We start from the raw sequence: 15,437 nt of genomic DNA on the forward strand, positions 1-15,437 counted from the left end.
GGCGCCTCCCCGCGCGCGCGGGGGCCGAGCCCGCAGCGCCCACGCGAGTTGCCCGCGCGGAGCGTGTCCCGCAGGGCGGCGGGCGCGGCGCCAAGATGCCGCATTCGCACCACTGCGAGCACCTCCTGGAGCGGCTCAACAAGCAGCGCGAGGCCGGCTTCCTCTGCGACTGCACCGTGGTGATCGGCGAGTGCCAGTTCAGGGCGCACAGGAACGTGCTCGCCTCCTTCAGCGACTACTTCGGCGCCTTCTACCGCGACGCCTCCGACACCAACGTCGTGCTGGACCAGGCGCAGGTCAAGGCCGACGGCTTCCAGAAGCTCCTGGAGTTCATTTACACGGGGAACTTAAACCTTGACAGGTAACGCTGGCTGCTGAAGGGGAGGGGGAGGAAGAGGGAAGTGAACTATAAAAGGGAGGTGAATAGCAGGTACCTATTAACAAGCAAAGATCTTCAGATTATGTGTTTTAGCGCCTGATAAGTAGCTTCTTTTTAGCTCTCCTAAAGGATACACTCTGTTGATGTACCAGTGGTTTCACCTTCTGTGTTTCCCCTTTTGGATCAGGAAGGATTAAAAATCTTCAGTGGTTTCTGGGCGAGAGAAGGATAAGGGCACTCTTCCTGAGGCTGGGTTGTAGGACCCCGTTTCAGAAGTGAACTCACAGAAACTTCATTTGCACTAGAGGGTAACGTTTGAGAGACGAAGATAGTTGCTATTTAAAAAAATACTTGTTAAAGTTTGCGTGATCTGTTATCGACAATCAGAGCCCRCAGTTTCAATAGCAGAGGGGAACTGCTGAAAGGCTCTTCCCCCTCACCTCAGGGTGTTGATGCTGTGGGTGCTGCCCTCCTGCATGTTCCCTGTGAGCCTTCCCTCTCGGAGGGAAGAGGAGACCAGACCCTCCACCAACAGAGCAGTCTCACTGCTCGGAAATCCATAGCCCAGTCGTGGCACCCTTGCTTGTTGGATGGCATTAAACATGTTTTAAAAGAAACCTTTGTTGCCATTGRTGTCCTAAACTCATGATTTGTCATTTAAGTTGCACAGGTTGGTTTTGTCCACAATGAGTAGCAAGCATGAACAGCAGTAGAGCAATATAAACAATTACTTCAAGCCAGGGACTCGTGCTTTGCAAGGCGGTACGAACGGGAGCCGCAGCGCTCCTGCCGTCTGTCCCGCCGGCGCTGGGAGAGCTCCTGAGGGCGCAGGGGACGGAGGTGGCGTCTCAGCAGCGGTCACCGAGCGCAGGGGGTACCTGCAGGYGGGTTAAGGTCCCTTCCTGCTGTAGCTGTCTGCAGAGGCGGCTCTCTGTCCTGACGGGGAGCACGGGTGAAACCTGGAGGTTTTGCTTTGAACTYGGTATGGTATTGCAGAAGATGAGTAAAACACCTGTAGCCAAACACAAASAATAGTTGTTGCTAGTTACTCTCTGTCTGGTTTTTAAATGCTTCCACAGTGGTAGATGTTCAGAGCTGTTAATACAGAGCTGTAACTGTTTGCTTTATTTAAAAAKAATCAGACAATGTAAAGGTATTATTTATTCTGCTGTAGTGTGCTATAATGCAAAAAAGTACAAAGAAAATGGAAATTTATGCAGCACTGAGTATTTCCTTTCGGACRTACTCCTTTCCTTTTAACTTTTGGTTATAGTTGTAATATTAAAAATAGGTTTAAATTTGTATGCTATTGCAGATATATAATTGYTAATATCCCCTATTCTTTTTTTTATGTCCTTAAAATCTATTATACATCATATCATATAAGAACCTCTATCTTTACATGTATTTTTATAGCAAATTAATGCAACAGCTGGATGCTCTTTTTTTTTTTCTTGCAATTTGAATGGTGCAGCTACACTGAATCATAACTGGATTTTGCATTTGATGTATTCCAAAGAAAGTACTTAATTCTGATTTCATGCTGTTAACTTATTACTGCTGTTTCTTCTAAAGATGATTTTACAAACTTGTGCAGCCCTCTGCTACCGTAACTACTGCCTATGGCCTGAAGGAAGAAAGCTTAAAAGAAAGACAGGAAGAGAGGTGAAAATAGGTGGACAAGAAAAAAGGCAGGAAAGGAAGGCAGATAAGATGAACATGGAAAAAGAAAACAGAAGTTGAGGGAGCACTAGTTAGTAAAAATCTGTTTTATTCAGCCTAGTCCAAGTTGTTATGAATTCAATAGGAATGCAGAAAGATGGAAGAAGCAAAAGATGAAAAGGAGAAGCAGGGAAGCCCAGCAAGCGAGCCCYGCTGCGGCACCGCAGCAATGGCAGSGGGAAGGTCCTTCCTGGGGAGTTCCTGTGAAGTGGAGGGTCCTTCCTAGGGAGTTCCTGTGCTGTGGGCAGCAGCTTCTGGGAGTTGTGGAGAAGAGACTGGTTGGTTTTTCCAAGAGTGCAGTAGATTGATAAGGTGATGTTTGCCATTGAGCTATCTTTAAGGTGCTATAAATCCCTAACTTCTTTGGTGGAATATGTTAAATATCTGTTACCTTTTTTGGATTTTTTTTTTTCTAAACCACTGGGGCTTGTGTCACAAGAACTGGAAAATACAGGGTAGTAGTTTAAAGAAGGAGGTAGTTTAAAGAAGGGCTTTWCGGGTCTTAATATTGTCTGTGTGTTGTTGATCTAAAGTAAAGACTCTTGAAATCGTTTTATAAAACAGGATTAACGCCTGCTTCACAGAACACTGAGGGAAATACATTGTGAATTGCTTAAGATTTTTGGCAGAAAGATTATAGAATGATAATTTTATATCATTTAAATTCTTTTTAGCCTTTCATACTGAGCTTTTTGGACCAACAAACAAGTATTCAGCCTCACCACATCATGATCGGACTTTTAACTTAAAAGGCTTTAAAAGCTATGTAAATAAAAATGTGTAGTTCTGTAGACCCCCAGACCCTAGTAGATGTGGACTATCACTTTGGAAGTAACTGTCTTGCTGTAATAAACACTAGATTAGCTCTTGCTGCATTCGTCTCATAGTTGTGTTTTCTGACATTTTTTTTCCATAGCTCTGCTATCTGTATTTAATATATTTTACTTTGTCTGGAATATTTTCACATATGTCTTTCTTACTTTCTTGCAGCTGGAATGTTAAAGAAATTCACCAGGCTGCTGATTATCTCAAAGTAGAAGAAGTGGTTAGTAAATGCAAGATAAAGATGGAAGACTTTGCTTTTATTGCTAATCCGTCTTCTACAGAGACATCTAGCATCACTGGGAACATTGAAATGAATCAGCAGACTTGCCTTCTGACTCTCCGAGATTACAATAATCGGGAGAAAGCAGATGCTGCTTCTGCAGACTTGGTTCAACCACAAGCAAAGAAAGCAGCCTTAGAGAAGAAATCTGCTCAAACCAAAAAGCGAAAGAAGAATTTCAGCCCCCCCAAAAGCATACAGAATAAATCAGTACAATACGAGAATGATGTGGCTGAGAACACGTCCATCGAGATGTTCTTAGACGCAAATAAACTGGCCACGCAGATAACAGAACAGGCTGCCCAGGGCAGCGATAACTCTGAACTGCAGTTGTCATCTGTGGTGGAAAGTGAAACGTTGGCAGCACAAGATATCTTAGTTCAGACTCTTACAGCAAAACAAAAACGGGGAAAACCTCAGCCAAACTGTGCGCTGAAAGCACATTGTATGTCTAACATAGCCAGCGAAAAGGGCACTTACCAGCTGGAGGGCTCAGGGGAGGAGCTGGATCAGAAGTTCTCCAAAGCTAAACCAGTGTGCAACACGTGCGGGAAAGTCTTCTCAGAAGCCAGTAGCCTCCGTCGACACATGCGGATCCACAAAGGGGTGAAGCCCTACGTGTGCCAGCTCTGCGGGAAGGCGTTCACACAGTGCAATCAGCTGAAGACTCATGTAAGAACTCACACAGGTAACCACTTTTGGCTTTCTCCTCTCCAGCTGAGACCTGGAATAGCAGTATGCAGATCGTAACTAAAAAGATCTTTTTATGCGGTTTGACTTTTGCCTTAGAAATTTACCTTACAGGTATGCATATGGGTGTACCCTGTTAGTATGAAATGCTTTAAAATAGAAAGTGATTTAGTTCTGGAAAATGTTAAATATTCAGAGTGGGCTTTGCTAGTGTGAGCACCTTGATTTTTGGAAAGTTTCAGGGGAACTGACTCTTCTTTCTCTTGGAGAAGTGATAACAGGGAATGAAGTGTCAGTGTTGCCACTAGAGCGTGAGAGGCTTCGTGTGCTAGATATCTTGATTTCTGTTGGGTTTCTTTTTAATGCCCAGTCTGAAGTTTGGTAACACAGATAGGAGAAGAAAAGATGCATCCTTGTGACAAGCAGATAATTCTTCCCATAGGTCTGTCTTTAAAAAGTAGAAAAAATAGTGCTAAGTCAGTACAGCATTTCCATTTCATGTAGTTGGATGTCCAGCTGAAATGTATGAGGATGTTAGCTCTTGTCATTCAGTCCCATTACTTGAAGTGTGGTATCCCGAACTCCTGGAAAGCGTGGAAGAAAAATCAATGATGAGTCCTTTAATATTAAGATTATGAGCAGCAAGTTGCTGTAGCCTGGGAAGATGTACTTGAGCAKTAGTGTTCTTGCTTGCCTTTTTTTACATTCTTCCTTGGAGATTCCTACTGGACACTCAGCCCTGGGTTGAGTAGATCGGGACCAGATCTCCTGTAGCTGTTCTGCTCTTGCCTCTACTGCTCTGCTTAACRTAGTGAGCATGAGGGAGACCTGCTTTCCTTCCTTTTATTCCTTTTGTGGCTGTTTTTCAGACTTCTGAGGTAACAGTGAAAAAGATGAAAACTTTTTTTTCCTTTTGCTCTTTCCTCCCYTTTGGAAAGCTCTGAGCTGAGGTCAGCAGTGGAACTATTTCTAGGAAGCCATGAAGAGGTGTTGGGATGCACACCTTGACCTATCAGTGGCTGAGGGACAGGACTGCAAGTTTACCAGTCAGTGACTAACCAAAGATTCATGTGTGAGATGAAGTTTGTGAGCAAAATTCAGGGAGAGTTTTCTGTTAGGAAAGTCACTTGTGCTTTTTACTTCTGTGCGTGTTGTACTTGAAATTTTTGTGTGAATAGGTAGAGAATTTTAACGGTTGGTTGCAAGATGGCAAGTTAGTTGTGTTTAACTTTGGAAGCAGCACACTTCAGGATTGTTGTGTTCTTAGCTGGTTTGTGCATTGCTCTAGGAGTACAAGCACAGGCTCTTTACAGTGTCATCTGGGACTGTGGAGGTTGCACAGTTCGCTAGATGAGACCCTGCTGATCACCAAGATCAACCTGGAGCATCTACAGCAGATGCTAATGAAATGTTTGTGAGAACTAGAAAATATACCAAAGTCTTCTTGCTGTTTTACAGACAAAAAAACCCCAAAAAACAGGTAATATACTATGTGTCATTTCAAATATTCAGTATCACAAACAGATGTAATCAGCAAAATCTTTCTTTCAAACTGTGTGAAAGTGTAGGAGCAGCATTCTCGAAGGCATATTGGGAAATGGGGCTCTTAAAGCATTACTTTTTCAAAAACAGTGCGTTCAATGGTCTAGTATGTGTTGTATTCTTGGCAGGTAGCGCTTCAGTGGCTTGGTTATCAGGTGTTACAGGATGTTGTTTGCAAGAAGTCCTAGAACAGAGGCCTGAGCTCAGATCAGGTAAATGGCTTGGAAAGCTTTCACACGTAGAGTGCGCTGGTTTTCTTTACCTAGGGGAGAAGCCATACAAGTGTGAGCTGTGCGACAAAGGCTTTGCCCAGAAGTGCCAGTTAGTGTTCCACAGCCGGATGCATCACGGAGAAGAGAAACCCTACAAGTGTGATGTGTGCAACCTGCAGTTCGCAACGTCTAGCAATCTCAAGATTCACGCCAGGTAGGCAAAAAAAAAAAAAAAAAAAAAAGTGGGAGCCAGCACAACGACGCATGTTCACTTGTGCATGTATTTAAACAGAGAGAACAATTCAGTTCAGGGTGAGCACGAGTTAAATATTCACATAACTTGGTTATTTCTCCTCCTCCGTTATTCTCAGGGCTTGTTTTGCACTGTATAATAGATACATATGTCTGTATACTCCCTCACTAGGGAAGTACTTTGCAGTTTATGGACGTTGTGGCATTCACACTCATGTCTTCATGTCAATGTCTGGATTTTTGTTTTGTTCCTTRATCTCTTTTGACACAGACAAGGAAAGAATTCCTTGGCTGGTAGTGAAGCAGAGCAAATCTCACTGTTTGCTCCTGTCTACATGGGACTATTTGTATTCTTTTGGCAGGAGCACAAGTCATGTCCCCCTATTAGGAATCAGCCTTTTATCTTGCAATACAGCGTAATGCCAAACTTGCTGAGGTCTCATGCTGAACATTACAAGTGTAATGCCTATAATTCAATGTAGCTGCCACTGAAATCACTGATAATCGCCAAGGTCAACAGACAGTGAATTTCCTCAGCGAGAAGCTGCAAACTCAGACCCAGACTCTGGGTCACTGTGATGTTGCTTGTTTGCGCGCAGGAAGCACAGCGGCGAGAAGCCCTACGTGTGCGACCGCTGCGGGCAGCGCTTCGCGCAGGCCAGCACGCTCACGTACCACGTGCGGCGCCACACCGGGGAGAAGCCCTACGTGTGCGACACCTGCGGAAAGGCCTTCGCCGTGTCCAGCTCGCTCATCACCCACTCCCGGAAACACACAGGTGAGGGGAGGCAGAGCACCAGGCACCCCCGTAGCCTGATGCRGGAGCAGCCATCATCAGGAATGTTGTAGACTGGAATTATCTGGGAGTTGCCGCTGCTGTTTCCATCCATCAGCTCCTTTCTTACGTTCTTTCCCTTTGACTTCCGCTTAGAGGCTTCTTCTCCCATTGGACAATGCCTCTGTTCATTTAATTTGTCCTTTGCTTATTCTGGTTGATATATTGTAATAAAMTCCTTGTGTTTTCTTTAGGAGAGAAGCCATACATCTGTGGCATTTGTGGAAAGAGTTTTATTTCCTCTGGAGAGCTCAATAAACATTTTCGGTCCCATACAGGTCAGTTTCCAGACAAGCTGCTTCCTGTTAAATAAATATTTTTCTACATTCACTCTATTTGTGCTGTGCTTGAAAATAGTCCATCTCTGAGTTAAACGTAATTTAAAGAAAGTGCTTGTGATTTAAGTTGCGTTTTCAGACTAGTGCCTAACAGCTTAGGCATTGATGTATTAGCGTGGCTTTACTTCAAACATGAAATTTTTTTTTCTTTTCCGTCTATTTTTCTGCAAATGTTTCTGTTAMAAATACAGACACAGACAAAATAACTTACAGTTTCAAAGTTACATGTTAAATACAACTTTGAAATCCRTTCTCCTGCATCTATAGCTGTGTTTTCTCTTGGTTTCACAATTCTATTCTTAAGTTCTAATTGCCGAACACTTTTTTTTTAGGTGAAAGACCTTTTATCTGTGAATTGTGTGGAAATTCTTACACAGATATAAAAAATCTAAAGAAGCACAAAACAAAAGTTCACACAGGTGAGTTCTTTGGGTAAAGAAAGGTTCAGACATTGCACTGACTCTTTTATATTGTTCCATGCTGAATAACTTTTGTTTTTCTTTTCATCAAATAGGACTGAAATTAGATAGAAAAAAAAGATAGTTCAGAGGCAGCGAAACCTTTTAAAGTGCAAAGCCCCTGCTAAGTAGGTTCAAGACAAAGCATTTGCCTTGTTAGAGGAAACATTTTTTGATCAACAGAGAAGCGGATTGCTGCGAACAAGATTTTTCCTATGTAAATACTTACCCTCTTGTAAACTGTGAGATGTTTTCTTATTAAGGTATAGATTTTTTTAATCTCTTCTTAACTACTTTAGAATGAATTTGTCCTTACAAAGGTGGTAATTGAGGTGAGCAGGGCATACAAGCTGGAAGAATTTCTTTGCTCTCTGAAGGCTCAAATAATTTTAATGTAACTGTGAAAGATTTTTTTTTTCAATATAAATATTCCCTGTCAACATTAATCCAAGCCTGAGCTGGATTAGCAAACACATGATCAGAGAGCTGACAGAACATTCCCAGCTGTCAATGCTGCCCTATAAAGACTTCATATACATCTGATTCCTATTYTAGGTATCAAATTTTGAATAGGAAGAAATTTAGTACTTGCTTGTGTTACTTGCTTATGGTCACAGACATTTCAGATAATAGAACCAGCCTCTTTCCACACTGTCTGCATATGCTTCGTTATCCATCCATCCTTAAGTATATTAACTGTAATTCCCCTGCCTCTGTGATATGGAACAGGAAGTAATGGGTATCTGTGTCTGGATTCTGGAGTCTGGTATCTGTTCTGTGCCAGTCAAGTAGAGATCTAGCTGGAATGTCATCTATCTGATACGCTGGAAGCAGCAGAGAACATGGTTGTGAGTGCTGAGGTGACAGTCACCAAGTGCCCAAGTRCCCAGGCAGCCTTTGAGACACTGAAGGACCATTTAGACAGTCGCGTGAAGGGGATTTGCAGGATTCGCATCACATCTTGGGAATGTTTCTTCAGTCCATCTTTATTCCTTAGAGGGATAGTGCTTGTATAGAGTTGTGAGGTTTAGTGAGATGACACTGGGGTTAGAATCAACAAGGTAATCTCATAATGACTCTGAAAGCCTTGTTGAGATGAATATACTCATTCAACATTTATATTTTTGAGTTGGACTTGTTATTTTTATTCTTCCATGTAAAGACACTTGTAGTGATGTGTTTCATTTCTCTTTGAACTGTGTTATCTGCAGTCAGGTTTCTAATCGCAGTTCATATTTGCCAAGAGTAAGAAAGACTCGCTCAGTTCTTTCTAATCTTATTTCTCAATTCTTCTGCAGTTTTTTCCACAAAGTTTTTCCATATATGAATTGTACTAAGAGAAGGGTTCTGGGAAACATGGTTTGTTTTTTCCCTCATAGGATCTGAAACCCCCCCCGATTCCAATACACTTGAGAATTCTTTCAATGAACAAGAATCCGTTCAGAAAAGTCCTTTATCAGAGTCTGTAGATGTGAAGCCCTCCGAGATGTCTTTACCACTCCCTCTTCCCATTGGCACTGAAGACCATCAGATGCTGCTTCCTGTGACGGGTAGTCAGTCTCCTTCGTCAGAAACGTTACTGAGATCTGCTGTGACTGGATATTCAGAACCTCAGTTTATTTTCTTACAGCAGTTGTACTGACACTGCAGCATGGAACCAACAAGGTAATCAATAGTGAACTCACATCCTTTGGTAAGATGAACTGATCATTCACGCAGTTACACTTCATGGAGTTGGACTTTTTTCCCCTTCTGTGTACAGACACTTGTAAAGGYATCTCCTTTGTGCAGTGCTGCCTTGCATTTCTTGTTGAATTGTGCTAATCTACAATCACGTTTCTAATTGCAGCTAACACTGATTTCCAGGAGACTATTCCTTTCCAGCAACACCTGCCTTAAGAATTCTCTTTTACATAAGTTAATGCATTTTGGAGATCTCCTCAGTGTTCCTGCTCATCTGATTTGTCACAGTGTCATTTAGGAGCATACTTTATAAGCCATATTTCTTAGTTTAAGAATATTAGCCCAGATGTAYGAAGGGGAAAATAATTGTAATTCAAAGGAGGAGAAAAAAAATCCTAATTGAGATGTCCTAACAAGCCTGTACTCCTGCATTCCAAGGTGATATCCAGGAGTACACAGTGTAGCAGGCCAGTGCTGTGGTGAGGTGCTTGCAAAGAGTTACTGCTCTCTGCCAGAAGTAGCTGCCTTCGGTTGAAGTCTGACCTGAGGGAAGGAAAACTTGGATGAACATCCCTGACAAGGCAAGGTAACGTCCTGACGTATGTGCTCAGTGGATAGTCTTACCAAGATGTCACTCACTTCTTTTTTAAGCAAAGCCAGCATTGTTGTACCTTGTCCCAGCTTTATTTTTCATGCACCTGAAATCCCATTCAATACCCTTGAACAATACCTTGTCCATGAAAAAGGAGCTGGTACATGAGTGTTGTAGACAAGACAAAAAGATGCACCAGCATCTTGTGGGGCATGGATCATAGTTTCATAATAATCATTTCTGTTACAGTAGTGTTTCACAAGGTGGTTCAGTTAGTAGGTACAAAAGAGGAATAAATCCCTCCCTTCACTGGGCAAATACTACTTTAATACTAAATGAGGAGGCATCAAGGAACAAYGCAGCAGAGCAGATAGATACTTTTCTGGTGAAGAATTTATCAAAATGTGACTGATTTAATTGAAGTATTTATGAATTGCGTTACTTGTCACTTATCCACAGTGACTTCATAAAACTGTTATTTAGCAAGACTCATGTAAAAMTGTTTTTATGACCCCCAACCTTGAATTTTTTAAAAATAACATTTTTAGTGTCCCGGTAGGGCTGTTAATGTCTAACTGACAAAATAACAGTATTTTTATACTCCATTTTCCAGTTTGTGCCATTAATAGCATAATGTAAACATTATTTAAGTAATCCTCAAATAGTAAAAAGTCATGTAGCTGTACCAACGATACATTTAAAGATACTTATTTGCTGGTTAGTTACTTGGTGCTAGCATTTTATTTTCACTGATGCCTTGTGTTCAGACACTGATAAATAGAAGAGTATAGAAAATACCTCTTATTTGAATCTGTTTTACATGAAGTAAAAATTAATCTGCACCTTAATTAAACAGCCTTGTGAAAAAAAATTATGGAGGATTTCATTTTAATGTTTTGTAAGCTGTCCCTYGACTCCTGAGCGTGACTGGACTTTTTTTCTTTTCCTACGTGTTGGTACTTGTAAAGGGGAAGACCTTCAACTTCCTTGTGCTGATCACCCTAGGTTGTGGCATGTGTCAAACTTGCTTTCTGATCACATTTTATGCTTTAACCCCATTGTTAGTCTACCACGCATAACACGAAGTACAGCCCTGTTACCCAGGAATATTCTTATCACAGACATCCAGAACTATGTTCATTGAAGCTGATTCTTGCCATGCCTTTCTTGCATTTATTTTCTTTGCTTTCCCATATGACAAAGGACAATGGATGAAGTTCTCTGATTTTCTGTGAGGCAGCCATTCAACTCCCCCCCTTCTTTTTAAAGCTTTATTGTTCACGTAGTACCTCAAGGATTCCTTGTCAGCTCTCATTTACAASTGAGGAATCACAGAGATCAGGATCCTGACTCTAGGTAACTAAAGCGAAAAGGCTGTAGCTTGTCCTATGCTTCCTCACTGCTTTTTCTTTCAGAAAATGTAGCATGATTTTTGGACAGACATATCATGAGTACTGTAAAAGAACAACATTGTGCAGTTATTAAATTAAACACTTAAACATCTGTGGAAGATAAACTAATGATAGGCTGCTGTAGTAACCTGAGGAAGAGTACATGAAGATCAAGATATGCAGGATATATGAGCACACGTGATAATTAGTTCTGGGAGGAAAAAAACCCACATTCCTACACAGAAAATGCATTCCAAAACAATGTGGTTTGTTTGTTTTTGGTTTGTTTTTATATTTATAAAATTATAGCTTATTAATGTATTCTTAGATTTCAGACTTTTTGAAAAATACATTGCTTAGATTTATACAGGATCTTGTTTAGATACTTATAACAGTAACATTTGCTTTATAACTCATTAAATTTCTGTATAGACAAGATAATCACTATTTTTTACAAGATAACCATTTTAACCTTTCTTAATAGATTACACAGACTTGTAGTTTTGTCTCAGAGCAATAACTTAGTGACCTGCACTCTCAAGTCCCCATCGGAGAGTTTTGATTCTTATCTTTTGTGAAGCTATCTCAGCTGCTGAGGTGTGGTCTCCTTTAATGAATACAAATTCATTGCCTAGAATATAGATTTTTATATATACATATATATAATTTGTAGGARTGTTCAGGTTGGGTGCTGTAGGACCTGAAGAGGCAGGTCTGTACTGTAGCTTTTGCTGATGCACAGAAAGCAGCTGCACATCTGATTCACAGACTTAAGGATTCCAGGTTCATTTTTGGAGGTGCAAGGTGTTAAAACAGTATTGATAATTTGTGTTAGGGATGACTGTGGGAAAATATGGAATCTTTTCAGGCAAACTTCTGCTTCCTGAGATCTACCTGCAAAAGGAAGAGGGAGTAGTGCCAATTCTGGGATCTGTAAATTGGATAAAATCAAATGATTTGTGTCACCGAGACCACTGTTTCATACTCTGTCAAATTTGCACTGAAGTCAGTGCAAGTTTTGTCTGAACAGGTTTTCTGCCTCTAGACATTTCTGAATTGGCTGTTCTGCAATATTTATGCTAGAATAGCTCCTTGCTAACTCGCTCACTTCAGAATTTGTGCCTACATTTGGGCACAGAGCATGGCAGCTTTTCTGAAGTAATATATTTCAAGGAATGTTGAAAGTATGGACAAGTCCCATGCAAAGGATTCCAGAGATGTGACTTTGGAGAGGCTGTTGATAAGCCTTACAGAACTAAGTTCAGAAAAGGACTAATAGCTTTTTTTTTTTTTAAGTTATTTTTGAAGTATCTTTCATGTATATACAAATTTATCTGTTATATAGCTCAACTCTCAATTTTATAATCCCCTGGGAAGGGAGTTGTACATATTTAGCCTGAAGTGTTTTACGTTAGACTTCAATAAAGTTGTTTTGTACCTTTCCCTCACCTTGTGTCTGCTGTGTCTAACTGCAAGGGGGAACAAGGAGAGGAGGAGGGAAGCAGTGTAAAATAACCACCCTGTGCACCAGGCACAAGGACCCAGGGCAGCCCTTGTAACACAGCAACGATTGTTACATTTTATTCGTGAKAGCAAAAATACCTGATTCTTATGATGAAATACTCTGTCTGCTTACATCAACTTACACTAGGCTGCATTTAACTGCTTTTGAGCAAGGTGAAAGGTGAGAGGTGGGGGGAGTTGTTTGTTTTCCTCTCTTTTTCCAGTGTTGGTTTTAACGTTTGGAGTGTGGGGCTATTTGTTTTTCTGCTTTGAAGATGTTAAAATCGATGTAAGTGAATTTCTAAGTTGTGTTGTTTAACAGAAAGTGACCTCTGTCTGGTGGCTAGATCACAGATCTCAGGATAGGACTTAGCAGGCCAGTGGTAGAGCCTGGGTCCCGTTGAATTAGTCATTTTCCTTCCCTTTTAAATGAGGCCAAAATGCTGCTTTGCTGCAAGGTGCTGAAGGCAGATGYGGGGTTGTTTGTGTTGTTTCTTTTCAGAAAATGATTATCCTTGCTTTGGCTACTAGCATAACAAGCAACTAGAATACTAGAATTTACAAGAACACAGTAAGAATTTCAAGCCTGGGTCAATTATCTCATTCAAAAGAATACAAAATACTGCTTTTGATAATGGAGAGCTTGGTTAGGAGAGAAAGAAAAGCCCTGACTGTCTAGAGCAGAGGCCCAGCATTGTGTTGTTAAATAACCCTTCACATAGAAAATATTTCAGACTCATACTCCAGAGCCATTTATCCTGTGATATTTTGGTATGACACTGCTGCCCTCTTAGCTCATCTCCTTAAAAAAAAAAACCATCCCTACTGTTAGTAGAGTCTCAGTTCCCTGTTATCATGGCAGTTTAAGGGAAAGTTACAAAGTAATACCATTCATAAATGAAAAGAAAGACTTAATTTGAGCAATGAAATTAGGTGAGGCTTAATGTACAGCCAAGAGAAGAAGGAGAAGGAGAGATGTGTGGGAAGATTACACTTCAGTATGACTTTCATGCTTTTCTTTCTGGCAAGAAGCTCCCTAATTGGAGTCACAGTGCTAAGTATGGAGCCTGCAKCCATAACTCAGAGGATAATCTGCAATGCACCCAAGAGCAACACCCCAAAATCTTTGATGATGCAGATGTATCTTAGAATACACATCTGTTCAAGTAGGAATTTCCATAGCATGCAGATGCTCCTCAGACAATACATTCTGTGTGTCCTTCCTTACCTTGTTTTCCTTGCACTGCTCCTGTGCAATAGAAGAGGGTTCCCACACAGTGGGACCACAGGTCTGTGGGGATGCCCTGGAATGATGACAAGCTCTGAGGTCCCTCTGCAGGAACTCGGTTCCCGGTTCCTGCTCTGCATATCCCCCTTCCAGGTGTCCTGTCTATTAGGCTGCTCTAGAAGAGACCATGGGGATTTGTGCTGCAGGGAGTGAACTGGATTTGGGAGCACTGCATTAGGGAACAGTGCTCCCAGCTGGCTCTGGCAGGCCGGGAAGATGAGAGAAGGACTCCTGTATCAGCCTGGGGATTGTTACTTTTCATTTTTACTTGTTCAGCAACTCAGAAGACTCTACGAGTGCAAGTCTCCGCAAACTACTGCTGTCCTGTATGGTCCCTTTTTTCTGTTCAGGGCAGAGATCCAGTCACTTCACRTATGAACAGTGTGAGCAGAGGGGAAAAAAGGAAACAATACCTTGAGTGGTTCACAAATATCCTAAGAGGGCTGTATCCAAAAACCATTAAACAGTTTAACTACCCACATGTGCATATGTTGTCTTACTCAGGTGTCAAAGTTTCCATCTGACTGCAATGATACGAATCTTTCTAAACCAAGACAGGAAAAAACAAGGATACCAGGTTTAGTTTTGTATTCATAGTACAAAAAACAACTCTGTGTTGCAGGCTAATTAAAATATTAATATACCAGCAAACTAGGTTCATTAACTTTAAWTAGTATTAGTAAATAGTAAATTAGTATTAGTAGAAAATGTGGATTGTTTTGACTATGCATTATTTTGCATTGCATTATGCATTTTGACAATGCATTATTTTGACTAAATGCTTAAGTTTAAAGTTTTTTTTTTAAAGTCACCTTTGGGAAAACACCATAAGCAAGTCATTAGCATGTGAAAGGGGAGAGAGGATGTGGAGCACTGGAGACAAGGGGCTGCACCCAGCAGGAATCCTGTTTTGCAGCCTCTCTCTCTTGCAGGTCAGCAAAGCTGCTCCCCAGCTGCAGGCTTGATGCCCAGTTCTTACCTGCTTCATCTGCCCAGCTCTACTTCAGGCTGTAGAGAGGCAGTAGGGTCCCCTGTGGGCTCTCCTATAGCTACCTCTGTGGTCTGTGGCTGCTGCAATCCCCAGTACTGCCAGGAGTGCCCAGTGCTACTCTTAGAGCACAAATATTTTTAAAATGGCAGAACACACTCAGCATGTCACTCCACTAAACTCATCTATGGCCAGGGAACCCTAGCACTGCATCTAATCACATTAAGACAGATTTATGCAATAGATAGGACTGCAGCAAGAGCAATGTGTTCTCATAGCAAGAGACTTTTAATAGATTGGTCATTATTTAGCAATAAATTTTAAGGTCAATGTACACTGGAGAAATGTAGTTAGATATTTTAATGCCTCCCTCTTTTTTTTTTTTAAACTTCTCAAGTGCCTTTTAGATTCCTTCCACACTAAAGGCTGCAAAGGAACACTGTGCAGCAAGTTTGATAT

The 15,437-nt window shown here is 41.3% G+C and overlaps 1 protein-coding gene across 1 annotated transcript; it reads left to right on the forward strand.

Moving 5' to 3' along the window:
- Window positions 1–95: 95 nt before the first annotated feature.
- Window positions 96–11,980, forward strand: MYNN (myoneurin). Its single transcript, XM_026045296.1, has 7 exons — window positions 96–361; window positions 3,092–3,894; window positions 5,705–5,864; window positions 6,502–6,680; window positions 6,932–7,015; window positions 7,408–7,494; window positions 8,913–11,980. The coding sequence occupies exons 1-7, from the start codon at window positions 96–98 to the stop codon at window positions 9,173–9,175; spliced, it is 1,842 nt and encodes a 613-aa protein (XP_025901081.1). The 3' UTR covers window positions 9,176–11,980.
- Window positions 11,981–15,437: the final 3,457 nt, after the last annotated feature.

Source organism: Nothoprocta perdicaria, unplaced genomic scaffold (assembly GCF_003342845.1).
Source record: "Nothoprocta perdicaria isolate Ctin4 unplaced genomic scaffold, notPer1 scaffold_4, whole genome shotgun sequence".
In the NCBI taxonomy this organism is placed as follows: domain Eukaryota; kingdom Metazoa; phylum Chordata; class Aves; order Tinamiformes; family Tinamidae; genus Nothoprocta; species Nothoprocta perdicaria.